This window comes from Leptosomus discolor, chromosome 11 (assembly GCF_034619465.1).
Source record: "Leptosomus discolor isolate bLepDis1 chromosome 11, bLepDis1.hap2, whole genome shotgun sequence".
Taxonomy (NCBI): domain Eukaryota; kingdom Metazoa; phylum Chordata; class Aves; order Leptosomiformes; family Leptosomidae; genus Leptosomus; species Leptosomus discolor.
The window spans coordinates 13,754,255-13,782,123 of NC_141401.1; the positions used below are offsets into that span (position 1 = coordinate 13,754,255).

The window sequence follows — 27,869 nt, forward strand, 5'->3', positions numbered from 1 at the left end:
TTGTAGGGCCCCTGATGTCTGGAAAATGCAGGTTCAAACTGCTGTAGCTGTACTAATGATTATTGGTTATTATTTTCATGCTACAATTGCCTTATCCTGAGGGTGGGAATGGCAGTGTCTAGCAGGAAGGTTACTCCACATTTTCTACTGTAAACCCCTATTTTCTGCCATTTTATGTTCCCAGAACTTGGCCATTCAAATGGCACATGCCAGACAACAGCCTTAATTTTAATTGGTTTCTTTATTATTATTTTAGGGTGTGGAAAGTTTAACTGTTTCCAACATCAAGACAAAAAGAAAGTAAACCACGGTGCAAAACCTAAACCTCTGAAGCCTGCTGTCTTTGATCAGCTCCAGCTTTCATGGACACTGAAGTCTGGTAAAAAACAGAATAAAGTGAGTAAGATCTTTCACTGTTTTCAAGACAATCTGTCCAGATTGCTTTCACATTACTAACCTTTAAAAAATTGTATATAGCTAATGTTTACTAGTACATGATGTTTGGTAGCTGAAACATCCCAAAATTCACGCTCGTTAAGCACACACCAGGCCTTAATAGGGCATGTTGGTGTTTGGACTCCTCCTGCCTCGTGCCAATGGGAGCACTGAAGGTGCTCAGGCCCGGAGCTTCGCAGGAGAAGCTGCTGTGTCCCTTTAACTGCTCCTTTTGTTGGGTCAGGGAGGGACAGGGCATTGAACGCAAAGGGACTCATCTCCCCAGTGCCCTACCTGACAGCCTGGAGGGGCAAGCTGCATGTTTTGAACAGAGAAGAAATAAAACGCAGGCAGAGGTGAAGACAAGGAGCCTGGAGAGGCCAAAGGAAGGAAGAGACTACCAGAGGGACCTGCAAGGACACGGGGGCTGTAAAGGTAGACAGGAGTTCCAGGGACAGCCCTGGTCCAGCGAGGCGAGCAGGGCCCAGCCACTCTGTCTCCACTGGCAGCACACACGCCGTGCTGCCCGGGAGGAGCTGGCACACGCATCTGACCTCAGCGCAAATCCTGTTCTTCCACTGCGTTCACACGTCCCCCAGCTGGGCCCTGCCAGCCTCCCTGCCCTGTCCAACACCCGCCACGGCTCCCGAGAGGCACTCTTAGGGCGTGTGAATGCCAGCTCTCCCCCAAACAAACGCTCTTTCGGGGGCGCTGGAGGGCAGGGGCCGTGAGGCCGGGAGCCGTCGAGGTGCTGCACCACAACGGCAGCCTGTGGCTGGGGCAGCTGAGGAGCAGGGCCGGGCGGGAAGCCCAGGGATACGCTTCGCTCCCTCCACGGCTGCCTTTGGGACCCTCAGGGCCGGACGCTGGCCCGTGTTGTACGAGACGCCGGCGGCCCCGCCACCACCGCTCTGCCCCGGTCTCCTCCGCCCGGCGGCGGCACCACGCCTCCGGCGCAAGCGCGGTCTGCGGCGCGGCAGGACTACAGCTCCCGTCATGCTCGGGGCGGGGCGCGCAGGCGGGCGCGGCGCGGGGCTGCTGGTCGCGGCTGAGGGAGCTGGGTCGCTGCCGCCGCCCGGGTGAGTGGGGAGCGGCTGCCGCGGGCGGGGGTCGGGGGCTGGGGCCGGAGAGGGACCGGCGATGGCCGCGGCCGCTCGGGCTGCGCCGGGCAGTCCTCGCGGGGTGCCGGGGAGGGTATGGAGGGGTGGGCGGCGGCGGGCGCAGCCCTCCGCCCGCTGCCACAGCGCGGCGGGAGCCCGCCGGGAGGGGCCGCGGCGGCGCGAGGAGGAGGAGGAGGAAGAAGGAGCTGGGTCGGCGCCTGCCCGCCCCGGACCCCAGCGGCTCACCGGAGGGGCCCCCCGAAACCTCGGTTGGTTTTCCGGAGCGGGGTCAGGGCTTCGTTAGTGCGGAGCTGAAGGGCGCAGGGCGGGGTTTTCGTATTTGCATCGGGAAATGGGCTCTCCAGGAGCGGGGTGTTCCTGCCGCTGGCAGCTGAAGGGGTTCGTGGGCTGAGGGGAGCCGGGTGGCCCTCAGGTGGAGGGTATTGGTGAAGTTTTTAGCCAGCACCCAGCTTTGCTGTGGAACCCGAAAACTGTAACTTTAAAAACTTTGCCTGTAGATCTGGTTAACGTAGTTCTTTCGACTTGCTGTATGTGTTTTCTACAAGTAACAAAGCATGCAAGTTAATGACACTTCATTACGGAGGAATGGCTTTCCCGGTGCACCCGCGGCCGGCGGAGGGTTGGTGCGCTGTGGCGCTGGCCAGGCCTCCGCCGCCGGGAGCCCCCGCTGAGGCTGCGCCCCGCAGGAGCGGGCCCTTGGCAGGGGGTCAGGCCAAGGCCAAAGGGGCTCCCGGTTTTCTGTCTTTCCTGCGAATTTTGTGTATGAGCTTTTGGTACAAGCCTCTGAAAGCTCTCTGCCTGTTTTCTATGTGTGTAGGTGCAAGTTGTGTTGAAAGTAGGGGCTGTTCTGGAGAGGTTCCTGTGTGCTTTAAATTTGCTATAATATATTGAATGTATCCCCAAGACTGATGTTTTGGTTCTGTGTCAGGTGTCAAAGTAACATCATGGGAATAAAAATTAATGTCTGCTACTGTCCCATTCTAGGCTTGTAAGTTTTGCTGGCTTTCTGTAATGGATACAAATATCTGAGTGTTTCTGTAAATGTTCAGATAGCTTGCATCTGGCATTTCTTTTGGACTGAAATGCCTGTAGGCAGTTCCTCCAGGAGGGGATACTGTGTCTTGGTTTCCATGGCAGTAGTCTTTGTTGAAGAAAATCCAAGTATTGTCTGAAAAAAAAATAAATATCAAAACATCCCTCATGCTGGCCGATCAATAACTCCTGATGCAGTGGTGCTGCCCTGCGTGTTGGGAGAGGGAATTGACAGCTGGAGTGGCAATTTCTGCCAGAGGAGCTTCTCAGGGCAGACAGTACCTTTGGTACCTGGTATTTTTTACTTATCCCAGCCTTGGATTCATTTGGAATTGTAACGTCTGCCCTGCAGTTAGTCTGATGAGCACGTCTGGAAGTGTCGTGGAGGTGGGTTTGCCGAAATGCTGCCTCCCATGCTGCCAAGGCTGCCGCTTCTGTGCACTGTGCACCTTGCCAAATGCACGCTTCAGGGCCCCTGGCTCTGTTGCCTGGGCTGTTGCCTGGGCTGGATGGGTATGGCCATATGGCACCGCAGTGCAGGTGATTGGTTTTCAAGAACAGGCACGCAGGAGTGAGTTTTTGTGGGACAATGCCAAGTTGGTAGCTCAGCCATCACTCAGAGCACCTGCCTGCAAGATAGTTGTGTCCTAGTTGTATGCAGGACATGTAAAAGAGCAAAGTGGGCTTTGTCTCATTCCAGGTGCTCTCTGATACAGAGGAGGAGCTGGCAGGAACTGGAAATACAGGTTTCTTCCGATTTCCTTCATCATGGAGGAATCTTCATGGTCCGCGTAGCTACTCTGTGGTAGCTGTCTGTGCCCCTCTACTCCTTGGGTCACTGTATGGACAAATGTGAAGTTGGGGAAGCTCAGTTTGCTGTGTATAAAACTTAGTGAATTGTTTCTTTGAACAGAATGAAGCTTTGAGCTTGATTTTTGTAGGCAAATAGCCCAGAATAGTTACTGCCTGGAAAAACACAATTCACCCTGACAAAAAGCGTAGGCAAAGATGAGCTGCCACCTGCTGGCTCCGTAAAGCTTTGGGCTAGGGAATGTCTGCTGGTTCCCTGGGCAGGAGAACCTGGTTCGTGTACCCTATCCCAGGCTGGAGATTTGGAAGGCTCAGATGGGTTTTTAAGAGCTTTCTGCTAAGAAAAGCAGCATTGGGCTGTTCATCAGAGTTATTACAAGGCATTACAAAAGCATCCTAAGGAACCTGCTGGGATTATAGTAATATTTATATTTACTCTTTTTTTCTCTTAGCTTTGGTGAATAAAGATAGCTCTTTCAATGCCTCACGTTCTTCATAAACAGTTCTGTATAATCTCACACACTGGAAAATAAAATTGTTGCCATTGTAGGAGTTCCCTGGGGAAATGCTCAGATTAGGCTTCTCCAAGCAGCTGGGATGGTCTGGGGCCCTGACCGGTGCAGGAATGCTGACAGCCCTGCGGACCTGCCTGCTCCAGACCCCCCTGCTCCGGGCCGGGTTCACCCAGAGGCTGGGTGGAAGGAGGCTCCGAAGGAACAAATGAGATTAAAGTGAACTCTGTGAACGTGCTGGCCAAAACCAGCTCGGTTTGTTTTTTATGATGTCACTTCTATTTTAAAATCCAAGTTACAGAAACCATTTATAGTGGACTTTAACAAGACTGTAGTTTCCTGTGGGCAACGTATTTCTAACAAGTTACTTCTGTTAGGGTCCCAAGAAATTGTGTTCCTAAGTATAACAGAAATTTCTGGTGAGTGAATTTTTGAAAGAAAATGGCAAGCTAGCTATTTTTAGAATCTTTGGTTTTTAAAAATATACTTTCAGAGAGGAGAAAACAAAAATATTTAACTTGTAGAGAAGAGGTGTGTGAAGGTTGCTTGACAGTCTTGACAAAACAATTCGGCTAGTTATAAAATGGCCTAAAGTTAAGTTACTGGTATCTTCTAGTTTCTTTAGTTGTTCGTTGATTTCAGGTGAAGGATTTTTGTCTCTGTGATGTCCAGCAGAACATCTTAATTTCTGATTTTTCAACTTCTCTGCTTAACAAACAGAGAATTGAAATTTGATTGATTGGCAGTGGTGGCTTTGTTCCATTTGCCTAAGTGTTTCTTACCTGACTGTGAAGTTGCTGGAGTGAAGAACTTACTTTACCTTATAGTTATATACCTGAAAAAAGAATACTAGCCCTTCTGACTTTTAAAAGTATGTAATGCTTTCATGATAAAGCTTCTGAGAAGGATACTTAGAAGAAAACTATCTCTGCTCATCAAAGAAGTGCAAAGGATTTGCAAAGCCAAAATTGATGGTTACAGTTTTGCCTACAATTTTGCAGTAAGATGTGCCACAAATATTTACGGTCTACATAACTGCTTCTTCTAAAAGCTTGTAATTTGTTATGCATGTATCTTTCTCTGTGCTGGCTGCTGCTACTTTGAGTGATGGAAAGGAAATGGAGTACCAAGTGTGTTTAATGGGAGGTGAAGGAGCTTGTTTGATTAGCTTAGGGCTTCAGCTGGCCTTTATGCCCTTTTTAGGCAATGAGAATTCCTGACACCATGTTTTAAAAACCTGATTTTTAGCACATTCTATATGAGTGTCATGTATGCTGTGGTTTCTTTTGTAGGGAAAGTTTCTAGATGTTGTTACCAAGCAATCTATAGTGCAGATATGCTAATCAGTGCTACCATCATAACTGTTTAAAGGTCTCATGTTTAAAAAATACTTTTGATTGATAGGTATTAGAAAATATGTCCAAAACTCTTTAAATTTAAATTTGCTGAGCCACACGTGATTCTCACACTCTTATTGAAGTGAAGACTCAGTTACAGAAACAGTGGGGTTTTTTTGCTCTTCTGCTTTATTTTTCACTTTTTTGTGTGTGTGAACACTGTAGCTCAGGATTTTAAATGGCTACTTTGTTCATATTGTAGAAACAACTGAGACTAAGGGCTATGACCTGAACATCAATTAATATGTTATAAAGGATGAGCAATTTTCCAATGTAAATCATAGCAGTGCAGTAAATAAAGGGTAATTAATTCTGAGTGATGTCATTTTACAGCGATTCATAGAGAGGAAATATAGCCTATGTGAATGTAATATATGGTTATGCAGTGCTACTCTCCATCAGAGTAAGGGGAGCATTATTCTGCAGTATGCTAACTATTCTGCTCCTTGTAATTAACTTTTAAAACTACACCTTTTAATATTTGAATGCAAATGGACATGCAGAAATGTGGTAAATAGCAGCCTGTTGATGTAGGATTCAGACAGTGCAGCCTGGTCACAAACAGTGCTGTGTAATCAGCTGCAGGAAATGTTTTCTTCTTATGATAGTGTGTAATGGCTTAAACTGTAAGGAAGGGCTGTAGGAATGAGAAGTTTGCATGCAGGTTGTGTGGCATCTGCTGCAGCTATCAGCTAATTGTCCTTCAGCTGTTATGCACCTGGAGAAATAAATACCACGAGACTATGAAAACTGTAGGAGGTAGCACGCTAGGCCATAGAGACACTCCTTTATTACTTTTGTTTCATGACTTTAAAAAACATAGGTGTGCTACCCTCCGTGTTTTCTGCAGACATTAAACACAGATGTTCTCAGCTCTGTGGCCTCTTGCAAAGGGTCCAAGCTCTTCCAAAGTGATTGGTTTTCGTTCAGAGGAAGCCAGATGCTGTTCTTTTGACATAATTTACCATGAAATTGAGCATTCCTCTGGTTTTTATTAGGTTCAAGAGAATTTTACCTAAGTTGGTATTTCTGCTTTGGAATTATGTCCTATCAATGTCAACTGTGCTTTACAAGTAAGCTTTAGTGTTTATATCACTAATATTTTTTAAAAGCAGACATCCTGAAAATAGCTGTACATATATTCTTCATTGAGGTGAAGATGTTGGTGGAAACTGAAAATTTACCATTCTTGCAAAGGCAATTGTTAAAACCAGATTTACTTTACAGGGAATCTTGACTGGAAGGCATGGGTGAACCTTGATGTGCTCATGTCTATTCCGTGTCTCTGAATTAAAATATCAGGGTACAGAACTGTGACAGCCAGGGAGACCTTTCTTGATGTAAACAACTGAGATGAAGGAATTCTGTAAGCAGAATTCCGTGGTATATAGTATGTATATGTGGCCCATCTTTTTACTTAAGAGGCAATAACTTTAAATTGATCTGTTTTTGAAGTACAGTGTACGTGCAGGTTTGAAGCAATGAAGTTAGTATATGTGGTGTGAGCATCTGAACTGGAATGTGGGCTATTGGACAGCAGATAATATTTGCTGTATGTCTGATCAGTGTTGAGTATTTCTATAGAGCCAAGAAAGGGGTTAGGTAGGCTAATAAGCCTGAATGTATGGATCCAGCTTTTGCTCCCCAAATACATTAGGGACACTCTTGCTTACTTACAGATTCATTCAAGTTGCCTTTTTTGTGTGTGTGCTCAACCTGAAGCAAACATTTTTGCTGACCAAAAGGAGAATCCCGGAACTCCTTACAGAAAAATGAGAAAAACCAACTTGTCTGCCTCCACTCCGTCGTGATTAACTGTTTTTTCCAAGCCAAATGCTCAAAAATCATGACTGTTAGACTGCTCTCCTTGTCTGTAAGAAGTACTATATAAACTGTACCACTTTTGAAGGACCCCAATTTCCTCCGAGTATAGCATTTACTGAGCAGTTTTGTAGTCTGTTCTGGGTGGTTTTTTTGGTTGTTTTTTTTTTGGTGGTAGGATTGACTGGAGTGCTGCTACTTAGGAGCTGTATTCCCTAAGCCTTTCATCAAGATATTTTAATTTTCCTCGGACAGAACAGAATGTTATTTGATGGTAGTGCTATAATTAACTTGGAGGCCAACTTCCTTTGTTCCCTCTGTAGGTAATATGCAAGGATATGAGTCAGTAATAACCAATTAGCTTGTTTGTAGTGGAGTTCTCCTTTACTGCCCTCAAGCAGCAGCAGCAGCAACAATAAACGTAAAGAATCTTGATTCTTTTGTCTGCAGTGTCTGTAAAAACTAATGGCTTGAAACTGGACTCATAAATACTAGGTACAGTTGGTATCTTTTCCCTCCTATGCTGCAGCCTGCCCTGCTCTGTGGGAATTATGGCCTTGGAGTTCTCATCAAGAAAACTGGGTACTGGATTAATCTGAAAATACATATAGCTAAGTTACTGATGGAAAAGGGCATGGCAAGACAGGATTCTTGTCAGTGAAGAAGCAAGGTGTAGACAGCTTCCAAGCGCTCTTTGTCTGCTGTAGAATAACAGATAGGTGTGAATACTGGATGAAAAAGCTTTCCTTTCAGACATGTATTTGGAGGTCGAAGATGCTTTGTGGTTGGGATATTTACCTTAACTATGGTTATTTCTTTTTAAAACTTCTTTTTATAGATCTGATTAAGAATAAGACTTGGGTTTTGAAGTGTTTGAGCAACTTGCTGGTGCCCAAGTCATGACACTCCCATTTCGAAAGGACTTGGACAAGTACAAAGATCTCGATGAGGATGAAATTCTTGGCAAACTTTCAGAAGAAGAACTGAAACAACTGGAAACTGTTTTGGATGATCTTGACCCTGAGGTAGGTATTAGCCAAGAGAAGTTTTATGTTTTAATTTATTCAGAAGCTAGTCTGGAATAAATTGAGACTTTTTTTTAATGTACAATGTACTTTTGGACAGAGGTTTTTTCCTAGTCTGCTAGTGATCTTATTTACAGATATGTATGTGTATATAATGTTTGAACTGTTTGTTTCCTGTTTGCGGCATGAATGCAACTACAGTAGAGGAAAAGGGAAGAAGGGATTGTCAGGAGGAGTTTTCTGGGATTTATTTATAAATTGCTCTTAGTCGTGTTCTTGAAAAGAAAGTTTGTTTAGAAAGGCCTGTTTAACTTTCCTGTTCCCAGTGTTGTCTGGTAAACAGTCCTTTTGCATCCATTTTTATTTTGTGTCTTCTACCATTGGAGTTTGATGGGAGATGGAGGGTGCTAACCTCTTCTAAAGATTCCTGGTTCTGTATCTGGTAGCCTATATCTATTCCTGTCCTTGTGCTGACCTTGCAAAAAGGAGGCAAATAATTACTCAGTTCCTGAATAATTATGTCAGCATGGGGTATTGAATAAGGAATATTTTAGCTTTTTGTTATAGAGATCTGAGTTGTCCCCTCTGCTGATACTGCAGCTAATGTCAGAGTCCAAGACTTGTGTTTTCACTTCGTGGTTCCTTGTTCTTGCTTCAGTAGTACCAGGATTAAGTTTAATCTTGGTGTTCAGGAATCACTTGGGAATATAATGATCGCCTATTTTGTTGCACTGCAAGATATTCTTGATATTTTAATTGTCTTTGGCTTTGTAGACGTTTTAACAGTGAAGAACTGGCAAAAGTGGTTGTTTGTCTTTTATGACAGTCTGGATTTCGATACATCCTGTTCTTTCCATACTAAAATCTTCCCTTTTTTCTGTGTGGTGGTTTGTATTTTTTTCTTTTGTTCTTTAGCTGGAATATGTTGATGATAGCAAAAAAACACCCCACCTTGGGTCAGGTCAAAAGTAGAAATCCTCTGTGTTAAATGCCTCACAATAGTATAGGCAGTTAGGTAAAGACTTAGAAACACATGGATGTAGTGATGGAGGAAGCAGTCTCTTGGTGAATGTCTAAACTGTAAATAGCTGAGTTTATTTGCTACTACTCATTTAAACAATGTTCATTCTAGAAAAGTGCAAAGTAACCAGCAAGTCTAGTGCTGGGAGCTAACGTACTTAAAGAATTGCTTCGGTCCTATTCAGAGTGCAGTGTGCTCTATTTTAAATTATATTCTTGGTAGCTAAAGAATGGATTACCTTGTGTCCTCCCCTGCTCCAATAAAAGGAAGTTGGCAAGGGATTGAAGATTGCCTAAAAAGGATGATGTACTGTGGAGAGGCAGAAGGAAGAGGGAAATGAAACTGAACAGGTATTCACTCAGACTTTCTAAGCTGTACTTACTTGCTCCATTTTGTTTTGCAGAACGCACTTCTGCCTGCAGGCTTCCGACAGAAAGACCAGACTGCTAAAAAGGCTTCAGGTCCCTTCGACAGGGAACGACTCCTTGCATATTTAGAGAAGCAGGCTCTTGAGCACAAAGACAGGGAAGACTATGTGCCTTTTACAAGAGAAAAGAAAGGTAACACCACCCTTTCCGGTGTAGGTGGTTATGAAATCTCTGAAGTGGACTAGCCAGAAGTACTGTGAACCAAAGTTTATTGAAGCACTGACAGCTCTAATGCTTTTTAACTCGTGGCATTTCCAAATGAGTGCTACTGTGCAGAGGCGGGATGTTTCCTGTTCAGGCATTTTGTGGCGCTGGGGCTGGTGTGCTATTTGCATGTAGCACAGGAAGGAAATAAGACTCAAAGATTTTTATCAAAGATTGCGAAGTTCTCGTGGCGATGGTATCCTCAAAGTAAGAGCTACCCCTGATTTGTGTCAATAATAACTGATGCTGTCGTCGTGCCTGTGGCTTATGCCCTGTGGTGCTGAGTACAGACAGTAACATTTGTAATACTATTAATTGATAAATAATTGAATTTAAAAAATAGCAGTAGAATGATGTTGTGGTAGATACTCAATAATCTTCAAAGACGTAGGCTGACAAGGCCAGGCAAGTACTTTCTGCAGTCATGTTGTCTTCCTAATATCTTTACTGAGAGGTTTAATAAGATTGCATAGTTGTTATTAACTAATTACATAGTTAACATTGCAAGTGGCTTTGAAATCTGGCAGTGGTTCGTGGTCTAAAAATCATAGAAACGTTGACCCAATGAGTGGACACATTATTAAAGCCTGGGATTTTAAATCTTTGGTTTGGGTCTAGTCTTCTCGTTGACTTGATGGGAAGTATTTTCCTTTTCAGGAGAAAATTAAAAAAGATTACGCATCTCAAATATTGTAAGAATAGGTTACTTATTTTTTTCCCAAAAACAAGAGTTCCCAAATTTGTGTGCCTTACAAAGCATTTTCGATAGGGACAGAAACTCCCAGTCCTGTGCTGGGCACATGCGTAGGAGGAGGCTTTTAACTGTCACCACAGTGTTTGTGTGCTGCTTGTGAATCCTAGCTTGTCTGAACCTTCCCCAGCAGTAGGGGAAATCTGCTACAGTAAGACTTGAGTAAACTATTTGGTAAGTTGTATTCCAGCTGCCCAAGATGAACAGGCCCCTCTCTTCTTAAGGGTTTGAAACCCTTTGATTCTACTTAATTCTCTGGTGCGAATCACAGCTTATTTAAGGCTTGAGTCCTCATTCATCTGCTGAGTTTGTATATACTATTGTGATTATGGTATATATTAGGTGAAAATTTTGTTGGGGGTATTTCCATTTTCTCTGCCTGCACCAGGTAGCTGTTACTTGACAACGTTGGTGTCTTTCTTTCCCTCAAAGTAAGAGATTGTGACTTTATAATGTGATGCACCGTATGTGATGTACTACTTTCTTAATACACTGTGTTTTGGCTTATTTGTGTAATTTAACGCCACTGTTGTTGAGAAATTATGACTGCAACACTCCTTTGCTGACAGAAGAACGGGATTTTGCTGACTGAATCTGTAGGAGTCACTGGGTTAAGGATAACGCAATGTATTGACTCTAGAAGGCAGTCCAAGGTACCTATAGCAAGAATACCCTTATGGTACCTCTGCTGCTGGAAGTACCTGTTGATCCCACGTTTGGCTGTGTAGCATGCTGCTGCTTCCTCCCCTGATCTTCTGCTTGCCTGACATACTTGCTAACGTAAGTTGGAGGCAGCCTATGGTTTAATGTGATTGAGTTGGAGTGTATTCAGGCCTCATAGCTGGTTTGGGGAATCCCTTGCAGCCCGGCTAGCTGGGCTTCAGGATGTCAGGCTAGGCATGGAGGATTTTGTCTAGTTAGTACTTCTTTCTCTACTGAGTACTAGTGCTTCATTCAGATAGGTGGTTCCTCAAAGTCAGCTTACGTATACATACACACAGCAAAACTATTTGTTTGGGTAGATAAAATCTGTGAGAATCATGTGGAAAAACAGAAGGGTCCAGCTGTAACACAGATCTTGGTTAAGGAAGATCAAATGTCATTTCCTTTATGTAATAAAGCATTACTAAATAGCAGTCTGTGTGGATGTTGCAATATGTCATACCAGTCTAGTTAGTAAATTTTCCCATATCTCAAAAGAAAAAAAAAATGCTATTAAATTACTTTTTCTACCATTTATTTTAGTACCATAGAAGAAGAGAAAATAATACCAAAAAATGAAGTGTAGCTTACTTTTAATTAAAACTAAAAAAGTGGAAACAAATGTTCAATATGGAAATTCATGCTCTGTTAAATGGGCAGGAGGAGGCAAGAAGGCTAAGCTCATTGCGGGATAGTGAGGGATAACCTTTTATTTCCCCCACATGAAAATGTTATGGTTCAGCTTCGACTTGCTGCCATATTTGTAGCCATTTTGCACAAAAATGGCAAACCTATGTAACTTAATCTTTTAAATCAAGAAATCATGATCTTTATCTAGATGTAAAACTTGGAAAGGGAGTGGAGCAAAACTTAATACTTGTGTAGGATGTTTTTTATCTAGAGGGAGCTCTTATCCTAGTGTGCTTTTCTTTGATATTAAAAAACCAACCAAACAACTGATCTGGCTTATAATTTTTTTCTTTGGCTAGATAAATGTATGATGGAGAAATGTTAGCAAATTGTGAAATAGGGGTAGGTGAAAATCTTGCTTGATTATCCTGTTAATTCAGAAAAAAAATTACAATTGTAACCTTCAGATCTATAGGTTTTGAGGGGAGAGAGATGGATTGGAGTTGCAGCTATTTTCTTGGTGCTATTTTTGTGGGTCAGGCTTTGCTAAAATATTTCTGTGTGCCTAGCTGGTCTCATTGCTCTAACTTGGTCTAATTATTAATTTTATTATTTTCATGGGGAAAAAAAAAATCTATCCTTCTTTCTTTTTCTCTTTTCCTGTTTTAGTAGAACTGATGTCCTGTGTGGCGATTTGGCCTGCAGGAACCCTTTTTTGCTGCGTGCTATGAAATGTGAAAGATCTGAAATATCATGAAGTGTCCTGGTCTAGTGAGATAAACAGTGGTGAAGAAATATGAATCTTAACAATCCCTAAATTATATTCTATTGCATTTTTACAGTGTCTGATTTTGTTTCTAAAAGCATCCTTAAAAACATACTTTGTTTTTAAACACGATTTAATGACTTAAGTCACATTCTGTTCCAATTAAGTGTTGAACCATACAGTAAACCATTGTTTAAGAGATTCATGAGAGCAATGTGGTAATAATTTCAACAAAACTAGCTTTGTCTTAATCTGTGTGCGTAAGTATGTCATAAAGATTTTACAAGGCATACTGCAAGGAGAGGGATCTCTTCTAAACTGTGAAGCAGGGCTTCGGTGCTGGAGTGTGCTGCCCTCGAGCATGTGCCACGCATCTGATCAAGTCTGACCAATGCTCCTCGCTTCTCTCAGAACAGCAAAAGATGAGAATTATTGCACCTGAGATAAAAACATACCTAACATCAGTAATGTACTTTGTGCTGTATAGTGCAAGGCATTAGCAAATTATTATGTAAACTAAGCTTTGCATTTCTAGCCTTTGCACTCTCCTAATTGCAGCTTTCCCTGCCAACTGTCCCTTTGCATTCCTGCTGGGGTATGTTTGTTCTGTGTAAATTTGCATTTCATGTACCTTCTGCTTTAATGTTGTGTTTGTTTTGTTGTGTTGTTTGTGTGTTTTTTTCCCCTGCTCTATCACCCAGGAAATATTGCTAAGCTCAAACTGTAGTCACCTGGCTAGAGCTCTTCTGTTACTGCCCTGCCGTTACTGCTCTAGATCACCATTTACTTTTGTTGCAGCAGGGATTGGTGTTCTCAGTTTGCCTTTCAATCACTGGTCTTTAAAGGAGGTGTGCTACATGTTGTAAAATGATGCTAATATTCTGTAGAAGCTTTGGAGAAACAACTTGTCAAATTGACATTCTCCACATAAGACCACTAGAAGAAAATAATGTGATACTCTAGCCATAATATAAAACAGTTTTCAAACTCACTGCTCTGTAGTCAGAGAACGAATAACATTACTGTTTCTACAGTAGGACGCTGAGAAAGTCACTTGTAAGTTGAATTAAAAGAATTAGGATTAAGTTGTGCTTACAAGTGAATTGATGAACCTAAGTCTGTCACATGGTAAGAACTGGTGATTGATTGAATTGTGGATTATATCAATTTCTAGACTGATGAAACTTTAAGGAACGTAAGGTGCAAGGAATATATCAGATGTTGCTTGCTTTTCTTCTTGAAGTCACTGGTGAGATGAGCTTGTATTCAGTTGTCCTCAGGTGACACTTGACTCCTTTTCTGCAAACGGAGTGCTGCAAAGCGGATTTTAGACTTTCTTCTGATCTACAAGTGGTGGCTGCTTGCCACCTCCTAGCATGGGGGTAGGACTGCAGGGTGTGTGAGAATAGCACCAGTAATATGCAGTGCATGGCCACACTGAACAGACCTGATTTCTGTAAGAATTTCAGTCCCGCCTTAGATACAGTGAGTCTGTACATGAAATGTCTATGGCACTTCAACAGACATCATCCAACATTGCTGCCTTTTGAGCAGTACGATTGTGTGGAACTTGGAGCTGAAAGTTCGTTCTGTAGCAAAGAAAGCCTGTGAATTAATCCTGGGATGTGCATCATTTAACATGTTAGCTAAAGGCATAGAGGACCTGAATATATAATTATTACAGAAATTATGTGAACATCTCTGAAATCTGGCTCTTCATGTTGTATTGCATAATATGTTGGCTGAAAAGGAGGATGTCATGTTCCTTCATGTAATCAAATCCCTGCTATTTGGAAACGTTCCACTTGAGGGCAGAGAAAGCTATTCATCTTGTGGGCTGCACAGATGTGTGGTGGTTTTTTGGTTTGGGTTTTTGTTTTGTTGTTTTTTTTTTTTTTTTTAAAGCTCACATTAGCAAGGGGGGAAGGGAATTGCCAAGCTCCCTTGGCAGCAGGCCTAGAGTTTAGATCATTGTCCCCAGAGACACAGTGGTCTTACCCTTTTGAAGTAAGTACGTTACTAGAGGTGGGGAGTAGGGATGGACCTGCTCTTATACGTGCATTGTAAACCTCTGAACTCTGGGCTAGGACAAGATGAAACCAGTGAATGAGAGATTATATACACAAGGGTGTGACGTTTTATAACAAAAACTGCTCCTGACCCAGTTCATGTGACTGGAGTTGGCTGCAATGAACATTTCTGGAGGGAAGCCACTTTTAACGTTTTTGCTTTAATAAAAACTGAATATACTTTTCTCTCTCTTTAGGTTATCTTAGGAATCAGGCATGTATGGATAAATTTAGTCTTACTCTTAGGAAGCAAATGTTTAGAACCAGAAGTTCCTAACGCATGAATTTAAGAATTACTTAAAGTAACATCAGGAAAAGTAGTTCTTTTTTCTGTGATGAACCAGACAGAAGGCTGATCTAGGTTGAAATACACTTTTACAAAGTTGCTTTTAACTGAGATCAGTTTCCTTCTGCTCGCTGCCTGCTGCACTGATGCTGCAAATAGGATATGAACAAAGGCTCAGGTGCTCAAATCACACCTTCCTTCTCTTTTCCTTCTTTGTACTTTGAAATCTTCGGTTTTTTACTAGTCTGTATTACTGAGGGAAAACAACGCAATAGCTAACTAAAGGCTTTAGATCTTGTGTATGCTGTTCAGTGTTTCACACATTGATGAAAATCTCATCAAATCTTCTTATTTTTCTTCTGAAAATGACAATTTAAGTTGCAAGTTTTTCTCTTCCCCGGCAGGTGATGCTGGTAAAATGAAATGGGGGTAGAAATGTACTGTATCAATTATATCAAAATAATCTTAAACATTTACTACCTAAGCCTTCAATTTATGAAGGTTTTCTTTTAATCCTGAATCACCACAAACAGTTTCTTTTGCACTGTCCATCAAACCTGAGGTATGGGTGGTAATGCATGTCAGCTGCTTTCAGCTACTGGTTGTAGTCAGTACAGTTATATAAGGAGATTTATTTTCTGCTTCTAAATATGGATAATGACCATTTATACAACTTTCCAAAGAGATAGCAACCCAGGAACAAAAATACTGTGTTGCTAGCAACAGATCTTGGTCATTAGACTGTGTTGTCAGAGAAAAAACTGATACGCTGCTTTAATCTGTGCTGGTGGTAATGTATTAAGTTCCTTTAAAAAGAAAATGAACCATAAACTATTGTAATTTAGGATGAGAATTCAGAGAGAGAAAAAAAGGTGGATGGGTTTTGTTATGCCTGTGTCTGCTATGGGACACAAGACCTGGCTTCAGACATTGCTTCCCACAAGTGGTGAAACCAAAATCCTGCTTTGTTGGAATTTCCCAGAAATAAAACTGAAACATCTCTATAAAGCTTCTTGTCATGGGGAGGTATTTAAAAATGCTAAATTTAGTCTTAGTCCAAACATGTAACAAGATACACTTCTATGCAGTACGAGGGAAAAAATCTTAGGCTTCTGGCTTCTGCCCAGCTGGTCTGATTCTGGTGCATGGTGGGTTTTCATTGTGTAATTGGGATAAGCTAGGGCGATTCGTGTGTGGAAATGTTTTTTTAGCTATGAATATGGAAGAGAGTGGGTTCCTGCATTAGCACTGAGACTTCATAGGAAGATCATGAGCACCACTTCCTATCCCAGGAAATACCTAAAGGAAGTTGGAACTCTTCCCACAGCTCTGTCTGCTGATAGCTCAGGCAACTTGGAAAGTCTGAAAAACTTTGAATAACTGTTAAGATTAGATTTGCCGTTTTCTAGTTGTGAATTACTTCTATCAAATGTATCAGTTTTGTTCTCTCATGTCGTACTGGAGCTTTTATTTACCACATTAATTTGTCCTGAACCTGGGCACCCCTTAACCTCTCCTGGGTTCTTACACAGTGGTAGACTTCTTTGTTCTGAAAGGCCAATTCTAAATCATTCCAATCAGAACTGTTTTAGAATAACTGTTAGAATAGCTTTCCTGTGTTCTGATTTCTTACCCTAACTTTTCAGCTGAAGATGTATGCAGGAATTACACTAACTACATAGACTTCTACTTGCAATGTATGTCTCCTAAAACAACTTTTCCCATTACTTGTCTGTAATGACTAAAAAGTTGGTGCAGAATGTGATTATTAGTAGTGCTCCTTTTCCCAGTGAGTCTTCTGTGACCTTTCTAAGTAGCATTTTAGAAAATAGCATCATTGGCAGAGAAATCTATTATCTTGTGTTGTGCTGTTCACAAACCATGGTTTTCTCAAGCTGTTCAGGCATCTCCTTTTTCACTTCAGAACTGAGTTGACATCTGAAATCAGAAATATCATGTATGCTGTAAAACTGCAGTGAACACTCAGGTCTGTAATTTCAGATGGTTCTTTGGTATTCTACGTCTCTGACACATTCAGGTTACAGTTCTGCCTGGGTCCCTTTCTCCCTTCAGAGGATACTGGCCATCATTCTCTAGTGATACTAAATTTTCCTTACAGGCACTTTTTCTAGGCTTATATTTTATTTCTAATCCTTAGGAGAAACAAATAAGATTGGTGTCATGATACAGACTCCTGAAAATTTGGAGTAAGTAAAGTTACGTTCTTGCTTACGGTCTTGTCTCATCTCTGACTTTCAAGAACAGAAGAATCCTCGTTCCTTTATGTTGCCTTTGGTGCCCTTCTCAGGATTTACTAAATGTAATATGTATTCCTTAAGTACAGACAAGTTTAAAGAGAGGTAGCTGTATAATATCAAGTAACATCATACTTTTCATTTTCTTTACTCCAGGGAAAATATTTATCCCCAAGCAAAAGCCTGTACAGTCTTATACAGAAGAAAAATTCTCTCTTGATCCAGAACTGGAGGAGGCCTTGACCAGTGCCACAGACACAGAATTGGGTGACCTTGCAGGTTAGTTTTTTTTGAAGTATGAATGGTTTACTGTGCATTTAGACAGAAAGATCTATAATTAATGTGGCAGTGGATTTGTTACCTGAAATGTGGCTCTAGGAAGTTGTAGTTGATAGAAACTAGATCATGTCCTGTGCCAGTTTGCTTGTAGTGTATCAAGTTTGTTGATTTGTGGTAATTTATATAGGAAGGTAGGTTGTTTTGGCCTGTGAAAGAGATCTGATTTTCAAACTCAAAACCTTTAAGTTCATTCCTCAGACTGGCTGGTTTTTGTTGTGTACACTAATGCTTTTTCTTGTGTGTAAGAATCTGTTGCTGTGTGTCTGTATTTCTAAAGCTTCACTCAGTAATTTTGTGACTGAACTGCACTTTTAACTTTGATGCTTGAACCTGGTGAAGTCAATTCTTTCTAAGATGTGAAAGCCAACTAAAAAGTCTGTAATTATTTTTTTTTCTCCCTTTCTTTACATTATTAAGAGATTGAATGGCTTATTGTACTGATAACTGGGTGTCTTACAAACATCAGTTATTATTATTTAAAGGAACTCTGCATCTGGGCTGAATTAGTCAGGAACAGTAAAATTGTTTCTTTGCTTTTTCTTTTTTTTTTCCTTTTACAGCTATACTGGGAATGTCCAACTTGATAACAAACAATCAGTTCTGTGATGTAGTAGGAAGCAGTAACGGGATTGACAAAGACAGCTTCTCCAGTAAGTGTGTACGCAAGTGCCAGATAAAGGAGTTCTTTGTTCTGCGCCCAGTTACTATAGTGTTAACTGTTTTCTGTCGCACTAGCATTTTTTTATATACTGTTTAGTCTTGAATTGAAAATATGCATGTCTATATTGCTAATTAGTTCTGGCAAGAGTGGAATTAAAATATATGTACACTAAAATCTGTTCTGCAGTTAAGCATGTTTTGGGGGTTAAAAGTAGGCATAAACATGCATTTCTGTGTGTTGGTTTTTAGGTTTCATGTTTGTAATTCAGCTCCTGTGTGCTTTCTGAAAAAAGCTGGTGTACAAGAAAAGCAGAAAGGCTGTGAGGGCCTTTGGAAAAGCGTTTAACTTTATGAAAATATGGTGAGGAGAGGGTGGTATGCTTTTTGGCTGGGGGAAAGATGTAAAGACCGATGAAATGATCTTTACAGTAAATATTTAGTATATGTGTCATTTATTAACCATGAATGTGTGTGACTGGTTTGATTACAATTAAATGCATTACTTTTCAGATATAGTAAAAGGTGAAAAAATGTTGCCTGTTTTTGATGAACCACCAAATCCCACAAATGTGGAGGAGACACTGCAAAGGATTAAAGATAATGATTCTCGTCTTGTTGAAGTTAATCTAAATAACATTAAGGTAACAACCTGGAGTCTGCAGTAAATATGCTTTTTTCTCAGTAAAACACACTTCAGGCTGCAGAACTCTCTAAGACAGCATGATAGGCTTATTTTAAGTACAGCAGCCTTTCTGCTAAATGTTGCAGAGTGTGTAATCTCAGAAAGCTGGAGCTAAACCAAAAAGGCATCTTGGTTTCTTTTGCCAAATGTGTATTTAAAAAGTCTTAGATTTTCTTACTGCCAGCCTAGATTTCTGTTGCTGCCAAGTTGGCAACAGTTCCAGCAGTTCACCACCGTGGAGTTAACTACTACTTTGAATCCTTTGTCCCTGATGAAGCAATGTGCTCTCAGTTACTGCTATTGCAAACAAAGTGATACTTGTACCTGACATCCTTCCGATTCCTGTACAAAAGAACAGTCGGCAATTAAGGCAGCTTCTGCTCATAAGTGTAACAGTTGTGTTTTTAAACATGACTAAAACTTTTGTATAATTGTGTGAAAGAAATTGTGTGAGAGAAAACTGTGGCGCTCCTGACTTACAGTGCAGACAGCAGTGACAGGCTGCCAGCTGCAGCCTCACTGGCAGCCTAGGCTGTGTTGCCCTTACTAAAGGAAGAAAATAAAATAGATATTTAAGAATATTGTGCAATAAAGAAATGCTAGCCAAAATGAATGCCTAAAAAGGCAACAGAACAAAATTTCTAATATATTAAACTGAGAAATTTGCTACCCTAATTAAGTATCTAAAATTATTCCTTTCAAGCTTGGTTGCTACTACACTGTAAAAATTATCAAACTATAAATTGGCAAATTCTGGAACTATTCTTAATGGAACACAGAGAATGAAATGCTAATGGCTTCACCAGTCTAAAGCTCTAAATCCTTTTAGATTTGTGAGAGGTTAATTTGATGTTGATAGCAGAATGTTCAGTTCATGTAAATTTTGCTCAGTAACAGTTCCAAGTCAGCTAAATATTTTTTAGCACTGTGGCAGTGGCATCAATGTAGTAAAGATGACTTTGCTTTATAGAATTGCAATTTAGCCATTGCATCTTAAGTATAGCTTTGCTACATCTGTAGGCCTTTATGGTGAGACTGCTGGAGACCAGTGATAGTTAATATTATAATACAGTTTGCTGTAAAGAGAGTAAGATAATGGAAGAAGTTAGTGGGGAGGGGATAAACTTGTGTTTCTCAAGAGTGAAATGCTATTTTTAATTCAAGAACATACCAATTCCAACGCTGAAAGAATTTGCAAAAGCCTTAGAAACCAACACGCATGTGAAGAATTTTAGCCTTGCAGCCACCCGAAGCAACGATCCTGTTGCTGTTGTAAGTACCTCTTGCGAACGTGCTTAAGTGGGGTGCAGGGGAAGTTCGGACGGAAAGGCAATGATAAGGGATTGAACTGAATCCTGTTTAAATATTTAGGGATGAAAATTATTAAATTCCATTACACAGTAAAGTATGTTTTCTTTAACAACCCTTTGTTATATCAATGTTGGTAAATGATTACTAGATGACTAATATGCAGCAATGCATCAGATATATGAGTGGAGAATTCTTCTTTTCCAATCCCTTCCCCCTCATCATTTTTCATTTTGCTACCCTCCTTCCTGTTTTTCTTTTTCCTAATTGTTTAGTTCCTGATGTTCATTCCAGGAGCCAATAGTATATTCAAAATTAACTTTAAAAGAAGCACATTTGAGGACTGGAAAAGCTCATATCTTTTTCAACTAACTAGAGTTTTAGTTGAAAAGAGTTGTAAAATACCTGTTTTTCTCATCTCCCTATTTCTAAAGATTGGCTTAAAGCATTGGCATATAAAGCATAATATAAGTCAAGGTATCTAGTTTGACATGATTGAAACTTAAGTATTTAGCATCTGGCCCTGTTTTTCCTATGAAAAAAATCAAATCAAAAGCAGTAACTTACTTATTTGCAAATAAAGAGGTAAGAAAACATCACTAGCTGTTTTGTCAGGACAATCCTTTGCATTTGTTTTAATTTCAAATTAGAAAGAAAACTAGTTTGAAAGACTCCATTAAATGAACAAATGAACACTTGAAAGCTTTGTTTTGAGTCCATTAAAAAGTTCCTTTTCAATAGAACCGAAACATTTGTAATAAAAATCTATGAAAGCTTGTTTTCTCAGGTGTGGTTTTGTTGGTGGTTTTTGCATTGTGACTTGATACAAAAAAATGTTAAAGATTATGATGTTTGTGACATTAAACCTCAGCAGTTACCTATTCTCGTTTCCTTATTTTCTCAAAAATAAGATCAAATATATGCTCTCTCCATAAGAGTGCTTTTAGCTACATGTTGGTACCGTGCTTAGAGCTTTGAATTTTATCTCTTCCTATCCAATCTGTAGACACAAGCATTTTGAGTGAGATCTCCTGTTTACAAATTAACCATGTCTAATTCTCCTTTCAGTTGACTAACACCCTTTCTTTGGCCTTTACCTAGCAGCTTGCATTACTCATTGTATGCTATGAAGGCTTACAAAATGGAATTGGTCCAATATGCTAATTTCAGACAATTTATATTCTGTGTAGCTTTTTAGTTCGTAACAAGAGAAGGACAGGCCTTTTCTTGACTAAGTACTATTTAAAAAGGGAATGTAGATAATGCCTGGTTGAAGACTCACTTCAGTCTCAAATAAGTGAAAACTTGCTAAGTTATACTATGCATCTGTGAACTGGTTGCTCCTATTGAACTAGTTAGTGGAAATGGTTATCAGTGTCCTATGAAGTACTGTAAAAATCAAAAATGTAATGATGCTTTCTTGCATTCAAAGGCTCTTGCAGATATGCTGAGAATAAACACAAAATTAAAAAGTTTAAACATAGAGTCAAACTTCATCACTGGAGTTGGAATCTTGGCACTGGTCGACGCACTGAAAGACAACGAAACATTGACAGAGATCAAAATTGATAATCAGGTAAGTGAGGTGGTGGTAATACCATCATTAAGATCAGTCTGTCCTAGTTGACTGAATATTTTTGGAAGGCAGCTTGTGATAAACTTTCCAAAATATTTTACTTTTAAATATCTTAACCCCATGAATCATTGTCATTAAGATTCTCAGAAGCACCAAGTTGACGTTGATTCCTGGTCACTTCTGTGCTTGCTTCCGCTTTAAAGCGCACAAACATATTTTATGAACTTCTGCCTTTTAGATTAATCAAGATGTTGTTTATTGATTAATATGATGAAAGGATTCAGATCTCTTTTACAGTGAATACACATAAGCTCTGTGGTCTTTGTGTACCTTTTATTTTAACAGAGGCAGCAGCTGGGCACAGTTGCAGAAGTAGAAATTGCCAAGATGCTTGAAGAAAACACCAAGATCCTCAAATTTGGATACCATTTCACACAACAGGGACCTCGAGCCAGGGCAGCTGCAGCTATCACAAAAAATAATGATTTGGGTAAGACCTGTCAAGAGTGACTATTAAATGAATGTGTATGTGGCACAGGTTTTAAAGTTGTCTAGTTTTTCTGCTTTTCTGTTGACATAACCAGGATAGCAAGATATGAGTAGATCAGTTTCACATTTCTCCGTGCCTTACTCCTACTGGTGTTCTCCTTTTATTTTCTCACAGGGTGTTCACGTGTATGTAGGATTTTTCACATAGTCTGGAGTAAGAACATTCAAATTCCACATGAATTGCAGCAAAGGGAGGGAAAAATCATAGTTTTGATTGTTGAGTTTTATTCAGATTCATCATTTCTTTAAAAGCAGTACTTGAAATTAATCGTGCAGGATGCCCTCTTCAATGCCAGTACACCCAGTCTCATTTGGATTGCTTGAGCAAGGAAACTGAATGTACTGTTGTGTGCAGAGGCTGGCACTGCGTCATCGCTTCCCTTATGGTTCTGTTTTTTCACTGGTACCTTCCCTGCCCCTCTTAAAGGTAGCTGGTAGCAGTGGCATCTTTATTTGCTGCAGTAAGTTTTGTTGGAGCTCATTTGTTAAAATCCTAACTAAATGGGCCAGCAGAAAATTGGTTAATAATATAGCATGTGAATGGGAATCGTTTGTATAATAATGTCAAATACTTGAAGCTCTCAACTACAACAAGATAATGTGGTCCATCTATTTAAATATAATTACAGTTTAAAACTCAATTTAATTAAACTTTTTGGCTTTAGGTGCTTTGTGGTAAGGATCACACATCTCATCCGTGTGAAAATGGGCCAGGTGGTTCAGTAGTAGTAATAGTTCAGAATGACATAGGAAACTGGAATTTGATTTAAAGATCTGCTCCCCCTCTGAGTACAGTTTAAAGTGGAGGAGAACAGATCTGAATGAGATGGAGGAGGAGTAACAGAATAGAGCATAGAGAAAAGAAAGGCACTCAGACACTGCATCACTGTTCTCAAAATAGATTCTGTACCAGTTACTCTGATTTTTCCTTGTTACGCTTCAGGTGTGTCACTACCTTATTTTAAGGTTTCTCTTTTCACTAGTTCTCATTTTAGTGTTTCACTGTTGGAAATCTATGTTTCTATTGATATCTTGCCTTTTTTTCTTTGCTTTCTTAGTCTGGACTATGTGAGTAAAAGTTTCTGCAAATACCTTTTCATCTCTCCAGCCCTGAAGTTACAGAGACAGGTTACTCTGAATACCCAGCTGGGTAGTGAGCACTGAAAACTGAGATGTTCAAAGTCTCTCATTTCTGTCTTTGTACGTTTCTTCTAAAAAAAATATTCTCCATCTTCCTTCTGCTTTGTTCACACTGTGTTGTACCCCTTCCCTCTTCTTTGTCTGAAACTGTGTACATGTTGCTTTTAACTGCATGATTGGAGAAGTCTGAGGTTGAAAACTCTTCCATCTGTTCTTGTGAGCTGATGAAAGCGGGTATGCCAGACCTCTGTCACTGATGAAAATGGTTTGGATTCAAATGGAGATAAGTCTATGGGTCACTCTCAAAGCAAGCAATACATTTGCTTTGTAAAGAGCAAAATTCTAGTGTGATTTTATTCCGATTGTTTCTTTAGACTATATCTAAAGCATTCTTGAGGAAGAGAAAGGGGAAACAAAACAGCTTTCCCTCTGTTATTTTGATCTGTAGATAAAGATCAGCTCAAATTGCAAATATCTGTAAAAGTGCCTAATTTCCAGTGAGTGGATTTGAGAACAGAATCACTTTCTTCTTATACGGATGTGCTTCCTCCACTTTTTTAAACAAAATGGAGATGCCCTATATAATTTCCAAGACCCTTAGTCTCATGTATTATGTCTGCACAGAAAAGAAAAACAGAATTTGATTGCGGAAAAAAGAAAATATCAATTGAAAATACTACAAATATTGAAGAAAAATCCAATCATTCAGTCAGTCTTGCATACTCTTAAGTCTAAACAGCATGTGAGCTTTTAGTGATTTTATTCACAAACTTTTGTTGCTCTTGCATTTTCTGACAATTTAATATTTTTTATTAATGGAATGTTTTAGGCTGTTGACTGTACCGTCTTTTTTTTTTTGCAAAGTGTACAAATCGTATTAGATATCCTATGAAACCCTTGTACTATTTCTTGTTAAGCCATGTAAACTTAATTCTCCACCACTAGAAAACTGCAGTGTAAAAAAAGAGTACTGGCTAAATCTGCTTACCAAACATAAAACGATTAATTTTATTTAAGTCTCTCCTCACAAATATTTGAAGCTGTTCATGAATAATGCAATAAGCACTGCTAAAGCATAAGCTTGAAATGATGGATAATACTAAGTGTTAATTACCTTAAGTTGCGTTATGTGTAACTTTATGCGGCAAAGTAACTGTTGTGGAAATACGAAAAGTAGTTACAATGATAAAAGAGTAAAACTTCTTTATTTTTTCTGTCTTATTACAGTTCGCAAGAGAAGGGTTGAAGGAGACAACTAGCAGGTCTTCTTACCAGAACCGTGTGGAGATTTCAAGGGTCGTCAAGGCACGCTTTGGCAATCTTGGACTACATTTATCTGGGTTAGAAGGGAAAAGACTGGAAACCTCATTCCTTTTAAAGCAAAGCTGTATTAGTAACCTGCTGGTATGCACCACGTTTTTCAGATTGAGACACAGTAACTGTGCCAGTCTCTGTACCATAGTTTTTGATTGGTTTTTTTAAGAACTTTTTTGTATTTCAAGACTTTGGCTGTGCTTTCTACTAAAAATGTAATTGCAAATCAATGGGATAATTGTCTGTAGTCAAAGAATGGGACATTCAAGATCATTGGGCAGATAACAACCCAACTGAAATGTTTGTTAGAAAATCTGGGGGTGCTTATTTACGTGGAGGGGTGTGTATATTCTTGAAAACAATGTGTTAGTGATAAGGGATTCTTCACACAATAGTTGGACTCATTGTGTAGAGCTGTTCAGCCTTGTTCATATGCACTGAAGAGAAATATTTCACAGCTGTCTTATTTGTAATTCTACTTTTTTAAAATTTTTTATTAGTTCTTGATACTGTGATTAAGTTTAAAGACATCCCTTTAAGCCAAACAAAAATAAATTGGCTAAGGACTTCTCCCAGGAGATTTGAGGGAATAAAAAAAAAGTAGGAGCCTTGCAAAATGACACTTTTTCTATTACACCTAAATCCTTAAAGGCTTGTTCAAACCTTCCCATAACTATATCTTGCTCTGTATCTAAACTGGATGTGTTTTTAGACTGATTTAACGTGTTCATCAGCATTATTTAGTTTATATTCGTTGTTTAAAAATACTTACCTACATTCATAAGTATCAGTTTCTCTAGAAGTAGTAGACATGCATTTTTTTAAATTCTGCATTATTCTGTATTAGGAGAAGGAGCCTTAACTGTAAAACCACTGTCCTCAGCTGCTGGCAAATGGAAAAATCCTTTTTTTCCCAAGCTGTTACATTAAGATATTAGAACTTCATTGCTTTTTAAAAAAAGATAGATTTATATCAAGTAACACTTTCAAGAAAGGATTTTTCTATCCTACTTAGGTCTTGGTGTTGAAACACTACAGAAGACATGCAGAAATTAACCAATATGCAATGTCAAACCTGTATGGTGTAGTAATTATTAAAGTATTTAAAGTTCTATATCTAAGCAAACTAACAAGGCAAGAAGAATCACGTCAATTTCTGTGCATAATCGTAGTAGACTTCTTTGAAATAATATGAAAATCTGGAGGCTTTTTGGTGTAGGTCTGTTTGGACTGTACTGTACTAGTTTGCTCGATGTTGTCATGAGATCACAAAAATGTTCTAAAAGACTTCTCGGCTATGTTTATAGCAACAGAGAATTCAGCTGACAACTGTTTTCATCAAAGGATCATAATGTGGCGAGCATTTTATGTATAGAAAACCTATTGGACTGAGGGTTTTTTGCATAAGTTTGTATATACTATAAAAATTTTTACAGAGCAACTCTGACACTGTGCCCATGTTGTAATTTGCTGCAAATCTTGTTTTGGATCTTTAAAGACACTTCATTCCAGAGGTGACTTTGAATTTCACTGCAACTACACAGAATTTTAAACTACAGTGCCTTCAATGAGAATGTATATAACTGGTTTATACTTGTGGAAGAACATTTTTTTTCCTATTTCAAAATCGTCCTTTTATTGCAGTTACAAACAAATGTGTGCTCTGAAAAGCAAGTCAGGATTAATTCTCTTAAAACCAAAGACTATACATACTATAACTTCGAAACAGCTAGAAGTGGTCTAACTAGTAACAAAAAGGGCTGCTTTTGGTTTTGGTTTTTGTAAATTTTCAAGAACTTTTTAGATTTTGAAATTTAAATTCTTATATAGCATGCATAAGGTCACAAATTAAGTGTATTTTTACAGACAGTGCTGTATAAACATGGCCAAAGCATGTCATGTGCTGAGTTGCCTAAAGCTGTACTTTACTTCTTATTTGCTGGGCACCAAATCATTTTGTGTCAAAAACCAGGCTGTAATGTCTTCCTTCATTTATTGAAGGGCTGCATGTTGTGATTCTATGATGATTTATTTTATCATTATCTAACAAGATTAGGCAATTATCTCCTACTGGAAGATGAAGGAGAAAAATTAAAGGCTGGATTATGGAAATGATAGCCCAAATCCCTTCCTTACTTTATTAAATCAAGTTTAGCTGCATAATGACTTATATTCCAATCAAAGTCAGGGGCTTTTAAGCTACAACTCTCAGGTGTCCTGTCACAGATGACAATAGTGGACTTAATAATTGGTTTAGCTCTGTAGACAGCAGCTAAGTGTTTGACTACTTATTGGCCCTTTCAGGACAGGTACCTGACAGGCTAGGCATGGAAAAGTAGGGGGGTTTTCAACCAGAAGGGTTTGGCCTCTAAATTGTTGCAAGGCATTTGTCATGGTGCATGGAACACTTACACATTGTAGGCACAATAGTGATTGTTGTATCCTTTTTGGAATAAATGAAGGAATTTGGTCTGTAGCCAGGAATCATGGATAGTCTCAAGAAGCAAAGTAAATGGTCTGATGTAATGCTATCAAGTGTAGTGAGATCTTGTGTTGACTTACCACTTTTGCACTTCAAAATAATTGTTACTTTGTTAACCAGCTACCATAAATGCAAGGTCTTTTTTTCCAAAACAGGTGATATTTTTTTCTTCTCGATTTATTTGCAGAAGTCAAATGATGCAGAAGTCAAATGATCACGTATGTTGATTCTGTTGGTTCCAAGCTAAGCATGGAAACATAGCCTACATTCCAAAGCAGTTATCTATTTACTCTTGTATTATAAAGAAATAGCCTTTCTCTACAGCATGAGTAATACTGTTTGTAAGCTACAAACGACCAAGTGTTCAATTTAAATTTCCATTCAGGAAACATGAATTGAGTGGTTTTGCGTATCAGCACTATATGCTGTCAGATTGTAAACTAGTAAAAGTTTTGGATGATTAAAATACTGCATTCTTCTTGTGGTTTAGAGGGTTGGTTGGTTGGTTTGTTTTAAATAGTACACTGACTTGCTTCAGTTGACCCTTGCATTTA

At 39.6% G+C, this 27,869-nt stretch overlaps 1 protein-coding gene across 1 annotated transcript; it reads left to right on the plus strand.

The window, feature by feature from the left end:
• The first annotated feature begins 1,478 nt into the window (after positions 1-1,478).
• Positions 1,479-27,804, plus strand: LOC104350170 (tropomodulin-3). The gene is made up of 10 exons (XM_086471861.1): positions 1,479-1,514; positions 7,967-8,153; positions 9,578-9,734; positions 17,422-17,544; positions 18,165-18,254; positions 18,775-18,905; positions 20,111-20,218; positions 21,687-21,830; positions 22,176-22,320; positions 24,747-27,804. The coding sequence occupies exons 2-10, from the start codon at positions 8,028-8,030 to the stop codon at positions 24,776-24,778; spliced, it is 1,056 nt and encodes a 351-aa protein (XP_086327987.1). The 5' UTR covers positions 1,479-1,514; positions 7,967-8,027; the 3' UTR covers positions 24,779-27,804.
• Positions 27,805-27,869: the final 65 nt, after the last annotated feature.